The 17,634-nt window shown below is 39.5% G+C and overlaps 2 protein-coding genes across 2 annotated transcripts; one reads left to right on the forward strand and one right to left on the reverse strand.

Annotated features, from left to right (window-relative positions):
* Nucleotides 1–718: 718 nt before the first annotated feature.
* Nucleotides 719–10,676, reverse strand: LOC309491958 (protein DGCR6-like). Its single transcript, XM_082190987.1, has 6 exons — nucleotides 10,507–10,676; nucleotides 9,490–9,606; nucleotides 4,998–5,158; nucleotides 4,827–4,927; nucleotides 4,617–4,757; nucleotides 719–1,144 (listed from the first exon to the last, which is right to left on the reverse strand). The coding sequence occupies exons 2-6, from the start codon at nucleotides 9,591–9,593 to the stop codon at nucleotides 1,064–1,066; spliced, it is 588 nt and encodes a 195-aa protein (XP_082047113.1). The 5' UTR covers nucleotides 9,594–9,606; nucleotides 10,507–10,676; the 3' UTR covers nucleotides 719–1,063.
* Nucleotides 10,677–11,008: 332 nt separating this feature from the next.
* Nucleotides 11,009–17,448, forward strand: LOC309491959 (rasGAP-activating-like protein 1; the record flags this gene model as incomplete). Its single annotated transcript, XM_082190988.1, has 5 exons — nucleotides 11,009–11,283; nucleotides 11,411–11,515; nucleotides 11,683–11,739; nucleotides 14,968–15,081; nucleotides 17,387–17,448. Coding segments are annotated over exons 2-5 (298 nt in total), but the record flags the coding sequence as incomplete, so codon positions are not given.
* Between the last annotated feature and the right edge of the window lie 186 nt (nucleotides 17,449–17,634).

Below are 17,634 nucleotides of genomic sequence, written 5' to 3' on the forward strand. Positions count from 1 at the left end.
AAAGTTATTTAAATATACCTGTGAACTCGTGAAGTGTCCTGAATCCTCTGAGATCAGCCGTTTGTTTCCAGCCCTGTCTTCAAGATCTTCAGTTCTTCTTCTTCTGTTAGCTTCTGCTGCTGTACTTCAGTTGTGTTGGCGAGGTCTAGTGTGTTTCTTAATGCTGAAAGTGTTGATTTCTGCTCAAGCGATCAATATCAGCACAAGCTTCTCAGTAAAGATGGATATTGTTGTAGAACAATTTACGGGCTCTAGAGAAAATCCCCACAAACACACAGTAAACTAGATATCACTTACTTTCATAAGCCTGCCTTCCAGAAGCTTCTTCCAAAGGTCATTTATAAATGTTAAAGGACAGTAAGATCACACAACTGTACCTGAGATAGTGTGATCGTGAGATCTTGATTTCTGATGTCCGTATCCCTGTGTTGGCTGTGTTCAGAATGGAAAGTATAATCATCAATTACTCTGGTGAAAAAAACAAAGCAAACAGAAGTCATAAATCATAAGAGTACAGTCAATAACAGTCAATAAAAGACCTTACTCACATGTTGAGTGATAAAACGGCTTCATCTCCTTCATCTCATTGCCTAAAATCAATGGTTTAAAATTCTTCCAACACATTTAAACACTTTTTCATTAAAGCAAAAAGCAGACGGTCAAGCTTGATCTGATTTAATTATGCAAAGCCTGTTCAAAAAATAAATCAACAAACACGGACTGTCATATTTTATTTTTATAATACAGTAGCTTTACAAATAACACAAATCATAACAGAGCACTGAATGTTTGCCAACGAGCTTGGATGCAAATCAATTTTATATACATCTACAAAACAATATTTAATGTCAAAAGGAAAGTTCATGTGGGCACTTTTTCAGTCTTGTCCAGGGTCATGTTATTGACCTTTCCAGCCCATCATCTTCATAAATGTCAACAAAAAGAGATTCCAACGCTTCTGAAGGTCTGACGTCCTACTGTAATCAAACCAGGGCATTCACATTCAGCTGAGAAGCTTGACTGGTGTCTTTCAACACCATCAGAAATCATGCGGTCGAGTCTCTCAAGGCAGAGATCCGGAAACGGTCTCTTTCTGCTGCAGCTTCAGGACCAGTTCCAGCAGATTCATCTGCATCATCACCTCCTGCGACACACAGAAAACCGGCTTGGAAAGAGCAAAAGAGCAGGAGTAACCCAGCTAACAGGGAACGTTCTCAGAACTTCAATCAAGGTTCTCTCAAAGTTAAAGGGGTGTGTATAAAGCCCTTTCACAAGATGTTAAATAAGTCTCTGATGTCACCAGAGTGTGTGTGTGAAGTTTCAGCTCAAAATACTCCACAGATATTTTTATATAGCATGTTAAAGTTGTCACTTTTTGAGGGTGAGCAAAAACACACCGTTTTTGTGTCTGTCTCTTTAAATGCAAATGAGCTGCTGCTCCCGGCGCAGGGGGCGGAGCTTTGATTACCTCACACACACATGCACTGAAAATGTCAAAAACTTTTAGCCTTTTATGTTCAGTCAGAAAGATGGAGAGACTCAAGAAGAAGTGACAACATGTAGACAACATTTCTGAATAGTTAGTTGATGAATTTATGTAGCTTATGTGTAGTTATCTTGTAATCTAGTCATTGATTAGCATATTCTGTCATGATAAATCTATAAATCGTGTTCCGGGGGCGGGGTTTATGTAAATTTTAGGGCTAGTGATGTCACTAACCCGGGAGGAAGCTTGAGAAGTCTCTACCAGTCTCTCTCTCTTGAATTTATTTTAAATTATGTGTTACCCCAGGCTCAATTTATTATTATTTATTTGTATTTTTACTTTTGTCTGTTTATTTTACTGGCTTTTTATTTAACTTGCTTTCACTGGCTTTTTGTCTACTGTTTATAATTATATTATTGTTGGTTAATTCTGTTTTGAGTTGTAACTATGTATTTGCGGTTATATCTGTTCAATAAATAAAATAAAATAAATAAAATAAAATAAAAGTCCCTACCAGTCGTTTGTTGTAGTCCTTAAAAAGCGATTTCTTTAAAAGTAAATATCTCCCTTTGCTTTGAACGTTGAGCGTCGTAACTTTGCAGATGTTGTTTATGCTCAAACAGCAACATTACACACTAACTAAAGCTAGAAAAGTCAAATCATAATCAACCACCCCTTTAAGAACAAACATTCTTCAAGTAATATTCATAGAACGCAACAGTCGGTTCCGGAAGTAAAAACCCCATTCATTTTCTCCAAAGGCAAACTGATTTTTAACTATAACTAATTAACTCCACTGTGAGCTACAAGGTTGTTACGCGATGGTATTTGCTTCTGTTGAAACCATCTGCCAACATTATTTCAACTTATTTTTTGAAATGATCATGTTTAACAGTGGAATTTGTGGTGAAAAACTACATTACCCATGATGCTGTACAGAAAATTACACCAATCAGAGTCTAAACAAGTAAACCACGCCAAAATGGCTCCGCCCACTCCCATGAAACACCGCAAAATAATCAAAACTTTAAATATTTTGTTTATATAGATATAATCAACATTTTTAAATAAGTAGTTTTATATTTCTCCATCATTTGTAATTGAATTATGCTGTTCGCAATGCTTCATGGGATTGTAGTTCTTTTCCTCACTAAAGACGTAAAGTTCACAGTCTTAAACCTTTGTCTTTTCGTCAGATTTTAAAATAGTTTTTTGCTTCAAAATCAAAGTCTGAAGTGTTATGATTCACCTCTTAACTGGTTAGCTTGGTTCATGGCTTATAACACTGTTATAACAGCTGTTATAATGGCTGTTATAACAAAGATTTTTTTTAAATCCCTATCGGAGAAATGAATGGAAAAAATACTTCTGGAACCGACGTCGCTGAGAAAGCACTGTTGCACTCCACAGAATGTTTGTTCAAAATGATCTGGTCTTTAATAACTTTTGATATGAGGTTTTAGTTGGACGTTCATCAAACGTTTTTTAATGTTACTGCTGGTTTTAGAATATTCAGAGAACATTTAAAAGTATCGTTCTCATAATGTTTGCAAAAAACCTTAACGTTCAGAGAACCCTAAACCCAAACCCTAACCCTTTTTTTCCATAACTTAGTAAGAACTAGGGCTGTCACTTTTGAGAAAAATCAAATTCGAACGGATATCAAATATCAAGCAATGTATTAGAATATTTTCGAATATCTACGAGTAAAATGTTGACGAACAACCTCGATCCATCAGGAAACGCCACACGGTCGCTGAATTTCACTGCGCTTCATGAAGAGTTTTTCTTTTGCGTGAAAAAGCTGTTCGCCGGAGATGTGTTAAAGATAGCGGAGTGTATTCATGATTAGGCTACCGGTATTTACCGGCAGTCATGGCCTAGTGGTTAGGGAGTTGAACTGGTAACCCAAAGGTTGCTGGTTCGATTCCAGAACCGGTGGGAAATGACTGAGGTGCCCTTGAGCAAGGCACCTAACCCCTAATCGCTCCCCGGGCGCCACACAAAGGCTGCCCGCTGCTCTGGGTGTGTGTATCCACGTTTGCAGTGTGTGTGTGTTAACTACTCACTACTCTGCTCCTAATGTGTGTGCATTCACTTGGATGGGTTAAATGCAGAGGTCAAATTCCAAGTATGGGTTACCATACTTGGCCGTCACGTGTCACTTTCATAATAATCCTCCTGGCGCCGGGTCTGAGTGAGTAATGTACTATCTTACCTTTGTTCTTTGATTAACATTAATGACACTTTAAGACAGCCGCTGCTGACAGAGACATTTCTCACAAATCTCTACGTTCATTTAAGACTTTATTTAAAGTAATTTAAAGGAACCATATGTAGATTGTGGCCAAACTGGTACTGCAATCACTTTCAATGACTTATCCGAACGTAGTAGATGAGCTGTGGTAACTCGGATGCTGAAACACTACTGACTTCGTGATTGGGTAGATAGCCGGAGGGATGTTGACAACATCAACATCAGTTGAGGGCTGCAACTTCACTTTTAAATGACAATATCCATGGCCGGACTACTGTTGTCAGTGATATAGTATTTGACATGATTTCTTAATGTCTAGTGACAGATCAGGGCATTTTATGATTAATTGAAATACATTTCTTACATACGGTTCCTTTAAGACTGCTCTATGAGGACACTCGACAAGACACTGACATTTGGCATCATTTTTGTGTGTTCATGGTTTGTTAAGTTGATATTGACACGTCTTTCTGTGGGTCGTGTGTGTGGTGTGTGTGTGTGTAATAGGCAGGAATTACAGCGCGGTCTCTTTAGTCTTGTCGTTATCTTCCATTTTCAAAACAAGCTGGCTATTGGCTATTATTCGCTTGATTTGGTCACGGGCCTACGCTACAGTACGTTTAGAGCGGCCGCTACTGGATGAGATGGCAAACAATAAAATAAAAAGCAAATGGTCTAATCATAGACTGTAAAAAAAATTTGCAAAACATGGCACTTTAAAAACCGGATAGTTTATTTATAGTTCGATTCCGGATATTTCACGTCATGTTGGAATGCATATTCGAATATCGAATAAAGAGTGACAGCCCTAGTAAGAACAACATTAGCAAACCGTTCTGAGAACATGTTTCTGTTTGCTGTGAAGAGCTTGACCTGCGGGTTGGTGGTGATGTAGAAACCCGGTACGCCTGCTTTCTCCAGCGTGTTCTGTTGATCCAGAACCTTCTGATCCATTTCAGCCACGATCTTCTCATCCATCATCCTCTGCTCATCTTTCACTCGCTGATCGAGAGCCTGAAACGGTGACGGTCAGGCAGTGTTTGCTGTGGGACTCGATAAAAACACACCAACGGTCCATCTTACCTCATTTTCGGCTCGCTGATTGGTTTTCATAACGGCCAAATTATGAGACTTGCACGCTTGCAGAGCCTGTTTGTGTTTCCGAACCAAATCCTGCTTGAGTGCTGAAAGAGAAAGACACACAAATCACACACTCCTTGTTTTCAGTATGGCCTGAAACACTCACACACACACCTCTGTGTTCGCTGTGTAGTTTCTGTCTCTGGTTATAGAGGTTTTTCTCCGTCAGATGTTGAATGTCCAGCAGCCCTTGCACTATTTCATACACCGTCCCGTCGATGAGCGCTTGAGCCAGATCACTGAGTGTGGTGTACGACAGACGCTGCTGGAACGAGCTGAAACAAACACACTTATTACTCCACTTACAAGAGCAGACATGGTAGAAAGTGTTTAGTCTGCCAAAGGATCGATAAACATTATATTTTTTATATATATATGTGTAGATTTGTAGAAGGGGAACTACCAAATCTGTTAAAGGGGTGGTTGATTATGATTTGACTTTTCTAACTTTAGTTAGTGTGTAATGTTGCTGTTTGATCATAAACAACATCTGCAAAGTTACAACACTCAAAGTTCAAAGCAAAGAGAGATATTTGCTTTTAAAGAAATCGCTTTTTAAGGACTACAACATACAAAATTTGCATAAACCCCGCCCCCAAGAACGCAAGTTATAGATTATCATGACAGAATATGCTATTCAATAACTAGAAGATAACTACACATAAACTATCTAAATTAATCAACTATCATTCAGAAATGTCCTGTTGCTTCAACATGTTGTGACTTCTTTCATTAGTCTCTCCATCATTGTTTGACTCCGGTTTGAACATAAAAGGCTAAAAATGTTAAATTTTGAAATGTTCAGTGCATGTCTGTGTGAGTGCAAGCTCTTGAAGCTCCGCCCCCTGTGCCGGGAGCAGCAGCTCATTTGCATTTAAAGGAACAGACACAAAACGGTGCGTTTTTGCTCACCCTCAAAAAGTGACAATTTTAACATGCTATATAAAAATATCTGTGGGGTATTTTGAGCTGAAACTTCACACACACACTCTGGGGACATCAGAGACTTATTCTACATCTTGTGAAAGGGGCATTATACACCCCTTTAATGGACATTAGTATTTGATCTGGTCTGGTGTGGTCTGGTGTGGTGTGGTGTGATCTGGTGTGGTGTGATCTGGTGTGATGTGATCTGGTGTGGTCTAGTGTGGTGTGATCTGGTCTGGTGTGGTCTGGTGTGGTGTGGTCTGGTGTGGTGTGGTGTGGTCTGGTGTGGTGTGGTGTGGTCTGGTGTGGTGTGGTGTGGTGTGGTGTGGTGTGGTGTGATCTGGTGTGATGACGTGATCTGGTGTGATGTGATCTGGTGTGGTCTGGTGTGGTGTGATCTGGTCTGGTGTGGTGTGATCTGGTGTGATGTGATCTGGTGTGGTCTAGTGTGGTGTGATCTGGTCTGGTGTGGTCTGGTGTGGTGTGGTCTGGTGTGGTCTGGTGTGGTGTGGTCTGGTGGGATCTGGTGTGGTGTGGTCTGGTGTGATCTGGTCTGTTGTGGTCTGGTGTGGTCTGGTGTGGTGTGGTCTGGTGTGGTGTGGTGTGATCTGGTGTGGTGTGGTCTGGTGTGATCTGGTGTGGTCTGGTGTGATCTGGTCTGGTGTGGTGTGATCTGGTGTGGTGTGGTCTGGTGTGATCTGGTCTGGTGTGGTCTGGTGTGGTCTGGTGTGGTGTGGTGTGGTGTGGTGTGGTCTGGTGTGGTGTGGTGTGGTGTGATCTGGTGTGGTGTGGTGTGGTGTGATCTGGTGTGGTCTGGTGTGGTGTGGTCCGGTGTGGTGTGGTCCGGTGTGATGTGATCTGGTGTGGTCTGGTGTGGTGTGGTCTGGTGTGATGTGATCTGGTGTGGTCTGGTGTGGTGTGGTGTGGTCCGGTGTGATGTGATCTGGTGTGGTCTGGTGTGATGTGATCTGGTCTGGTGTGGTGTGGTGTGGTCTGGTGTGGTGTGATGTGGTGTGATGTGATCTGCTGTGGTGTGGTCTGGTGTGGTGAGGTGTGATGTGATCTGGTGTGGTCTGGTGTGGTGTGGTGTGATCTGGTGTGGTCTGGTGTGATCTGGTGTGGTGTGATCTGGTGTGGTGTGACCTGGTGTGGTGTGGTGTGATCTGGTGTGATGTGATCTGGTGTGATGTGATCTGGTGTGGTGTGATCTGGTGTGGTGTGGTGTGATCTGGTGTGGTGTGATCTGGTGTGATCTGGTGTGATGTGATCTGGTGTGGTGTGATCTGGTGTGGTGTGGTGTGATCTGGTGTGATCTGGTGTGGTGTGGTCTGGTGTGGTGTGGTGTGATCTGGTGTGATCTGGTGTGGTCTGGTGTGATCTGGTGTGGTGTGATCTGGTGTGGTGTGATCTGGTGTGGTGTGATCTGGTGTGATCTGGTGTGGTGTGGTCTGGTGTGGTGTGATCTGGTGTGGTGTGATCTGGTGTGGTGTGGTGTGATCTGGTGTGGTGTGATCTGGTGTGGTGTGGTGTGATCTGGTGTGGTCAAGTCAAGTCAAGTCAAGTTTATTTGTATAGCGCTTTTCACAATACAGATTGTATCAAAGCAGCTTCACAGTATTCAATTTAAATAATACAACAAAGTTTGTTTCAAGAGGAATTTATTGATTGATAAAATTAAATTAAATATCCCCAAAATATCCCCAACTGAGCAAGCCAAAGGCAACAGTGGCAAGGAACCGAAAAACTCCATCAAGTGACCTAATGGTGTCCTAAATCTCCATCAGGTGACCTAATAGAGAAAAAAAACCTTGGGAGAACCCAGGCTCAGTCGGGGGCCAGTTCTCCTCTGGCATTTATGAGCTAGAGGCCGGATTGTAGTTTGAACTGTGGGATTATATGAATGCCTGGCTGAAGAGATGCGACTTTAATCTAGTTTTAAACTGGGAGAGCGAGTCTGAGCAACGAACAGTATCAGGAAGACTATTCCAGAGTTTTGGAGCCAAATGTGAAAATGCTCTCCCTCCTTTGGTGGTTCTGAATATCCTAGGTATGACCAAAAGCCTTGAATTTAGTGATCTTAAAGAGCGCGATGGATTATAGGGCGATAGAAGATCCGTTAAATAGACTGGAGCTAAGCCGTTTAGGGCTTTATAAGTCAGTAGCAATACCTTGTAATTAATACGGAACTTTATAGGTAACCAATGCAGTGATGATAAAATCGGTGTTATATGATCATATTTTCTTGATCTCGTAAGAACTCTAGCGGCGGCATTTTGGACTAACTGTAGCTTGTTTATTGAGGATGCAGGACAACCAGCTAATAAAGCATTACAGTAATCCAGTCTCGAGGTCATGAATGCATGAACTAACTTTTCTGCATCAGAAACTGATAGCATATTACGTAGCTTAGCAATGTTTCTAAGGTGGAAAAAGGCTGTTTTTGTAACATATGAAATATGATTTTCAAAAGACAGGTTGCAATCGAGTATAACACCCAGGTCTTTTACTGTAGCGGATAAAGTAACAGGACATCCTATGATGTTAAAGTTGTATTGTGCGAGGTTTTGTGGGCGGTTTTTTGAACCGATAAGTATTACCTCTGTCTTGTCTGGATTTAATAAAAGAAAATTACGCGTCATCCAATCTTTTATATCTTTAACACACTCTGTCAATTTGGAAAATTTAGCGTTTTCATCCGGCCTTGATGAAATATATATTTGAGTGTCATCAGCATAACAATGGAAACTAATTCCATGTTTCCTTATAATATTTCCAAGTGGCATCATATATATTGAGAATAACAGAGGGCCTAATACAGATCCCTGCGGCACTCCATAGTTTACTGGAGTTATGATCGATTTTTCTCCATTTAAATAGACAAAATGGTAGCGGTCAGATAGGTATGATTTGAACCAGCTTAGTGCTTGTCCTTGAACACCAGTATAATTTTGTAGTCGATCTAAGAGTAATGTATGATCTATAGTATCGAACGCAGCACTAAGATCAAGTAAAACTAGTATTGAGATACAGCCTTGGTCAGAAGCTAAAAGTAAATCATTTGTGATTTTAACGAGCGCAGTTTCAGTGCTATGATGCGGTCTGAATCATCATTCAGTGTGGTGTGGTGTGATCTGGTGTGATCTGGTGTGGTGTGGTCTGGTGTGGTGTGGTCTGGTGTGGTGTGATCTGGTGTGGTGTGATCTGGTGTGATCTGGTGTGGTGTGATCTGGTGTGGTGTGGTCTGGTGTGGTGTGATCTGGTGTGGTGTGATCTGGTGTGATCTGGTGTGATCTGGTGTGGTGTGGTCTGGTGTGGTGTGGTCTGGTGTGGTGTGATCTGGTGTGGTGTGATCTGGTGTGATCTGGTGTGATCTGGTGTGGTGTGATCTGGTGTGGTGTGGTGTGATCTGGTGTGGTGTGATCTGGTGTGGTGTGGTGTGGTGTGGTGTGATCTGGTGTGGTGTGGTCTGGTGTGGTGTGGTGTGATCTGGTGTGATCTGGTGTGGTGTGATCTGGTGTGGTGTGGTGTGATCTGGTGTGGTGTGGTGTGATCTGGTGTGGTCTGGTGTGATCTGGTGTGGTGTGATCTGGTGTGATCTGGTGTGGTGTGATCTGGTGTGATGTGATCTGGTGTGGTGTGATCTGGTGTGGTGTGGTGTGATCTGGTGTGATGTCTGTACCTGGGCAGGTCCTTCACGAGCGCCTGCAGCTCTGACAGCAGGTAATAGTGTCTCTCTTGTTGTCTGGCAGCATCAGACTGATCATCACTGCAGTATGTGTCCATCACACATTCAGCCCTTATGGAAAGGAGAAAAGAGCTCATTATAAATCAATACATCTGACGGGATGAGTCACACTCAGAATCAGAATGAGCTTCATTCGCAAAGTGAAAACACACAAGGAATTAGTTGAATCTCTGAGTACATACATACATATATGACATGAATATGAAGAACATTTAAATAGGACTAAGAAAGAAAATAATAATAATACTAAAGTGGTACACATCTGGAGCAGAAAACCTATGTACAGATTTGTGCGTTATGTGTATATATGCATTTACTCAGTGTTGTTATCTTTAACTAATACTGTAATTATTAAAATTGTTTTCGCTGACTGAAATAAAGCTAAAGCTAAATAAAAGAAGAAAATCTAGATTTTGAAGAAAAAACATTAAAAACATCACATCACATTTTAAGAACCTAGTAAAATTAAAAAACGCACATAACAAAATTACTTAAACTTACACTAAAAAATAAATAAAACGAAAATATAAAATAAAATCTAATGTAAAATAATTATACTTATAATTGTGTATAAATAAAACTACAATAACACTGGTCGTAGGTGAATTAAGTAACTTGGCAACTACATACTACATTTAAGACTTAAATTATTATTATTGTGATTAAATGTAAGTATTGAATGTAGTAAATAAAATTAAGATTAACATCTAAATAAATTAATATTACCAAAATATGCCAAGAAAAGTATTAGAAATTGAATATGAAGTCTTAAGCAATGCAATAAGGAGGATAATCGAACATAGATCGTTTTGCATATGTACTGACTGCAAATAAATATATGAAATCAATATAAATTATGTTTTTACCGTTTGTTTCTTTTCAGACTCTGATGGCTTTAAAGAACTGCATCATCTTATTACTAAAAGAGATTAAACTGAACGAAACTCTTACCCGCTTTATGATTCAAGTCCCAGAGACGAAAAGATGAATGCTTAAGGTGTGTCGAGTTTAAATACAAATACAAACTTTCACTGAATGTACAGTATGCTTATATTAGAGATTCAAGTGATGATTGTTTTGAAATGTGTGTGTTGAGGTTAGCGCATGCGCAGCAGCGTCATCCTGAGGTCCTTCAGCACGCAGGGCTGCCCTTTCATATGCCTTAGAGTTTGAAATAATAATTCACTATTTTAAACATAGACATCGATACAAAATAACAATAATTTTTTGTTGTAATCCATGTCTATAAAATAATAATAATAATTTCTTATTGTAGGCCACTCGTTTCATTGCACTCATAATTTTCTTTTTCTTTCTCAAAACACGTTTCCCAAGATTTTCCCCCTCTTACTGTTGTTTTAAATCACTGTTCTAAATGTTTTAATTTAGTAGTTATTTGATTTGTGTGATGTTTAATTAGCGTGTCGCTGCGCTGTGCGCCGCTCACCAGCAGATGGCGCTGTTCACTCAGTTTCTCATCAGCATCACTGAAGTCTCCTCATCATCATCTCATCATCATCCGAGAACAGAGTCAGAAGCATCACGACTCGCGCGCTGTTACATCGAGACTAATGCATGTAGATAATATAATGACTTCAGAAAATGCATAAACTGATGGGCTCGAGATGAATGACACGAATATGGATTTACGCAGCGTGGATGGATTGGACAGATGAAGCCACTCCAGTGTGGATCTGAACAAATCATCACCTGACCATCATGATTTAGGTATTCTAAAGGAGATAGAAGGGTTTTCTTTTTTCTTTTAGCATCGTTATGATTTAATTAGCAGAGCTTATTTGATGAATCCCTCGTTTAGATGTGCAGTGCTGCTGTTTGAGCGTCTCTAATCCAGCATCCCTGCAGATCTTCAGTGACATGAAGCTCCTGCGATCATGGCCACAAACACTTCTCTGTACTTTCGCATCGTCGAGGGACGAAATCTTCCTGCAAAAGATGTGTAAGTTCTCGCAGAACAATTCGGCTTGTCTGAAAGGTGTTGCATGATGAGAGTCATGATGCTGATCCGATTATGATCTCAAGTGTTTGATCTGGAGTCATAATGCTGTTGACATGATGAGGATGAGGATGATGATGATGATGATGGTGTTGTGTGTTTTTGTCCAGTTCTGGAACCAGTGATCCGTACTGCATCGTCAAAGTTGACAATGAGGTCGTGGCCAGGTGAGTGTCACATTCTTACATGTGTGTGTGTGTACTCACGGTTATATAGAAGTGCTGTCAGCCTGTCAAAGCGATTAATCACATCTAACATTAAAGATTGTGTGTGTATATATATATGTGTGTGTGTCTGTCTGTGTGTGTGTGTGTGTGTGTACAGTCAAACCAAAATGTATTCTGACACCTTCAACATTTCACACATTATCACAGTTTATTCACTGTAGTTTAGAAAATGGTAATAAAATATGATCAAATCAGTTGATATTTGACTGGTTTTGTCCGTCCTTCTGTTAGACTGTCTCACACATGAATTATGTTGAATATCTGTCAGCTGTTAAATTTAACTACACAATTAGATAATACCAGTTTATCTCAAACAATCACCAAGCAATGCTTCATTTAGTTCAGTCTGTGTGTAAAAAGAGCATTAGCAATTAAAGACAAAACACTTCAGCAAAACATGATCAGCTCAAAGTGTCTGAATAATATTTGGTCCCAAATTTTTATAAATTTGACTGGTAGTCACTGTATGAAGAATTTTTGGGTATAATATGTCACGGTTTACTCTGTTTTGCTCTCCTCACTTATAAATGAACTATAGTGTCCTGCACACACTAGTAAAACATTTTTTGGTGTGGCTGTATATGGGCCCTATTTTAACGATCTGAAACGCAAGTATCAAGCGCGAAACGCAAGTAACTTTGTGGGTGGGTCTCGGGCGCTGTTGCTATTATACCGGTGGGATAAATGACTCTTGCGCCCGACGCAAATCTAAAATGTGTTGGTCTGAAGTAGCTTCATTATTCATAGGTGTGGTTTGGGCGTAATGTGAAATGAACCAATCAGAGCGTCATCTCACATTCCCTTTAAGAGCAGGAGCGCTTGTTCCATGGCGGATTGCTATTATAATGGCGGATTTGCCAGACGCGCGCCAGGAGCGGTTCACAGCCGAGGAGACCGACGTTCTCGTCAGGGCCGTAAAACACAGAGAAGTGACATTGGGGATGGAGAAACACACCCAAATTAGCTTCGGTTAAACAGGCGTATGATAATTTGGGTAAATGTGTAAGCTAGATTTATGCCTATTTTTTCACATCTTCATGGACACCACAATGATTTCCCTCGTGTGGTAATATTTTTCCTTGTAATAATGTATGATTTTCTAAAAATGAAAACTGCTGCGTCTGTGTGTAGATGAGAGAAGCAAAGTGTGTGTGCGTTGTGCACACGCTACATTGATTATGGCCAAGCATGCGCCCTTAAAATAGCATATGAATAACATGCGCAACGCGCCACTGACTTTAGACTAGGTTTTTCCGGAATTGTTTTCTGGAACTGCAAAATAGCACCAGGGAACGTTTGCGCCGGAACACGCCTCCTCTTTGTGCTGAACCGCCGACGTGCGTCTGTGGAGGGAAAAGTCCGCTGTGCGTCGGGTGCAAAATAGGAATGATACATGCGTCGGTGTACAAAGTCAATTGCGCTGGGTGCAAGATAGGGCCCTAAATGTATATGTGTGTACACACACACACACAGGTCTTAAAATTAACACTTGCCAAGCGACAAATTGTTGTTTAGTATATGAAACGGTGTTACTCGCCAATTGGCCGGTAAAATTTTTATGAATTCTAGCAATGCATGAATATGAACAAACATGAGCGACGCTCGGGACAGTTGACGGATGCATCGCCACGAATGTTTAAGCCTTGACAATTTAAATATTCAAGCGCAAGAATATGCAAAACAGAAAGGAAGCTTGTTTCGTTACTCACACACTGTGTGGAAAGTTTATTGTGCACAAACATCCGACGCGAACGTCCAGAAAGCCCGTCTCTGACAGCGCGCGGAAACTAAACTGAGTCTTCTTTCAGTTGAGCGGACAAATTCACGCAAAATTATGTTAAAAATAGCGATATCCTAGTAAGAATAGTCGGTTATGTCTTAAGCTAACGTAAACAGTTGAGAAAGTAAACGCATGTGTATCAGTATCATTATATTAGATCCGTGTATTCACTCTTAAAGTGACAGCAGCCTAATATTCCCTCCGTTATAATGTTAATCAAACAAAGGACAAAAAATCTCCACCACTCTTGTCTGAATAACCTTTGTAACTTTAATAAGAATTAATTATAAGGATGTTTAATTTACAGTGAGTGGTATATTATTACATTTGCATACTTTATGAAATTTCTGTATGTGAAAACCACTGTCAGATATACTGGAAAAGCACAGTTTATTTCATTTGTATCTTTGTTACATTGTATTTATTTGTGCTTTTGCTTGTAATTTGATGATTTGTTCTTATTTTATTACTGATGGTTTACTTGTCTTTAATAATTTTTTTACATTTATATTAGTTAGTCGAGTAGTTTTAGCTGTGGTATCGAAAGTGGAATAGAGAATTGAGAATGTTGGTGTCATTACTGCCGGTTTTTGCAAAAACTGTTTTATGGCCGCTAAAGAATATTTATGGTAGGGACGTTTTAAGTCACCGGATATATATATATATATATATATATATATATATATATATATATATATATATATATGTATATATACACACAGCATTTTAAACTGACAGGTTAAAACACACCAAGTGCACACCATATAGACATATAGATGCAAGGTTAGTCGTGATTTATATAGCTAGATGTGTAAACTTTGGGAAAGTGTATAAGCCACATCTCTAAACACATTCATATTGCATTTGTCACTATTTTGCATGATCGATTCATTATCCTAATCATTCATTGATTGCTTGCAGGGTGATTAATTGTGCCGATCATGGTGTTGTTATTGATCTAATTGATCGACCACAGTTGGACACTAATGCAAATGATGAAAGCATTAATGCACGTTACATCATCAGCTGGTTACCACGGAGAACTACATAATTGCAAAAAATTAAAAATAAATAAAGATTGCGCGTGAGATTGTGTGTTGCGTTGCTTCCACATGCTGTATTGTGAGAGTTTCCTGAACAGCACACCTGGTGTGGCGCATATTTAAAAAGCTTTGTGTCTTTTGAAATGGAAATGCTCAGGCCTCCCTTTGAGAAATTGGATGAATTGATTGATTGTTTTCCATCGGCGTCACTTATGGCCATTTAAATTGTTCTCTGTATCCGGGCAGATTGTAATTCAGGCACTAATACATGTATGAAACTAACGACGCTGAGTGTTTGCAGTGAAGCGTTTAGTGAAGCGTGTGTGTTCTCTGTGTCCCGTCCAGAACTGCGACCGTCTGGAAGAACTTGAATCCGTTCTGGGGGGAAGAATACACCCTTCATCTGCCAACGGGCTTCCATACGCTCACCTTCTACGTCATGGATGAAGACACTATTAGGTAACAAATGGCCGTGACGTCACGGATGTAAAAGCTCACGTGTGTGTCCAGAATGCATGAGGTTAGATGAGTAAATGAGCATCTGACGGGACGGTTCTGCTCTTGTTTGTGTTGTGGAGACCCGTCTGCCCACTGACACACACGACGCAGTGTTTGTAAATGAACACACTCACCATCACAGCAGAACATTTGCACGCACAAACACACAGATGGAGTGATGACCACAGCTCTGGTCTGTTCAGTTCTCCTCACATGCAGCGAAAACATGACATTCTTCCTCAGTGTTTCTGTCTCGTTTTCCAGTGCAAATATCCAAACATTCTTAAATCAAGAGACATTTACTGGAGAAACAAAATGAGTGAAGATGTTAAGTTTTGCTTTCTGAATTTTTTTAATCAAATTTATGCTTAAAACAAGAACAAATATCTTTGAAAGCTTGTTTCTGCCACAGAATAAAAAATACAAAAGGTAATTGCGACTTTTTATCTCGCAATTCTGACTTTATAACACGTAATTGCGAGATAAAAAGTCAGAATTGCATGATTTAAACTCGCAATTGCGTGTAATAAAGTCAAAATTGTGAGTTTAAAGTCAATTCTGACTTTATATCTCGCAATTCTGAGAAATAAAGTCGCAATTGTACGATAAAGAGTTGCAATTATCTTTTAAAATGTTTTATTCTGTGGTGGAAACAAGCTTTCATATATATCTCTGTCAGTGAGGTCAGAAAAATAATCATTTTTTGTTGTTGACACCATTGGCAGATATTTGTTCTTATTTTAAGCACAAACTCACTTCATTACTTCTCCAGTAAATGTCTCTTGATTTAAGAATGTTTTAGATATTTGCTGGAAAACAAGACAGAAACACTGAGGTGTTTCATTCACTCTTAAAAATTCACCGCTCTACAGTAATTTGAAAGTGATTGCAATACCAGTTTTGGCCACAATCTTACATACGGCTCCTTTAACATCCATGGAATCTTTCCATTGCACAGAGGCTTCTTATAGTGGAAAAGGTTCTTTAGTTTAGATTATTAAAGGGGTGGTATAATGCCCTTTTCATAAGATGTAAAATAAGTCTCTGATGTCCCCAGAGTGTCTGTGAAGTTTCAGCTCAAAATACCCCACAGATATTTTTATATAGCATGTTAAAATTGTCACTTTTTGAGGGTGAGCAAAAACGCACCGTTTTTGTGTCTGTCCCTTTATATGCAAATGAGCTGCTGCTCCCGGCGCAGGGGGCGGAGCTTCAAGAGCTCGCACTCACACAGACATGCACTGGAAATCTCAAAAACGTTCAGCCTTTTATGTTCAAACCGGAGTCAGACAATGATGGAGAGACTCGAGAAGAAGTGAAAACATGTAGAAGCAACAGGACATTTCTGAATGATAGTTGATGAATTTATGAAGCTGATGTGTAGTTATCTTCTAGTCATTGATTAGCATATTCTGTCTTGATAATCTATAAATCGTGTTCAGGGGGCGGGGTTTATGTACATTTTAGGGTTAGTGATGTCACTAACCCTGGAGGAATGTGGTGTAGTCTCTACCAGCCGTTTGTTGTAGTCCTTAAAAAGCGATTTCTTTAAAAGTAAATATCTCCCTTTGCTTTGAACTTTGAGCGTCGTAACTTTGCAGATGTTGTTTATGCTCAAACAGCAACATTACACACTAACTAAAGTTAAAAAAATGAAATCATAATCAACCACCCCTTTAAAATGTTCTCCACACATGGTTCTTTTAAGATCTGTTCACTGAAAGGTTCTTTGTGGAACCAAAATTGGTTCTTCGTTGGCATCACTGTGAAAAAAAAAAAAATCCTTTTGGAACCTTTATTTTAAGAGTGTTTCATTGTATCACTCTAAGAAGAAAAAGTTCTAAATGGAACCTTAAAAGGTTCCGTCAGGCACTTCATATATAGAACATTTCATGGGTTCCCATCATGGGATCATTTGATGGATTTAGTTTAAATTAATTATTTTTGTTATAATTTTGATATTACTATTATTGAATTTGATGAATTAAGCAGCTCATAAATATACTTTATCACTAGAAATAATTGAAGTAACCCACTAAACATGAAAGTTTTAGGCAATCATTTAAGACATTTCTCCTTTTTGGCATAAAGGGTTCTTTATAATAAACAGAACCTCATTGAACCCTTTTTTAAAGTGTAGATCTGTGTTTATTTCGTTTTCATTCTGTCTGTCTGTGAATCTGAACGAGCTGATGGTCATGATTGTGGTTTGATATGGAAACGTCTGATCATTAATACGCATCTCATGTTGTGTTTCATGCCACAGTCATGATGATGTCATTGGTAAAATCTCCCTGAGTAAAGATGTGATCGCTGCTCAACACAAAGGTAAGCGTGTGCTGATGACTGCCAACATTCATATATATATATATTCATGTAACTTTCCTTATTTCTGACCTTTTCAGTTTTATGAGACATAAGTCTGTTTTGGGAAATTTAGTTTTCTTGCCTTGCATCACTTTTTCTTTTTTCTTTTTTTTTATATTGGATTTTTCTACAGAAAACAGACCCATT

This window comes from Leuciscus leuciscus (assembly GCF_965113295.1).
Source record: "Leuciscus leuciscus genome assembly, contig: HAP1_SCAFFOLD_772, whole genome shotgun sequence".
NCBI lineage: Eukaryota > Metazoa > Chordata > Actinopteri > Cypriniformes > Leuciscidae > Leuciscus > Leuciscus leuciscus.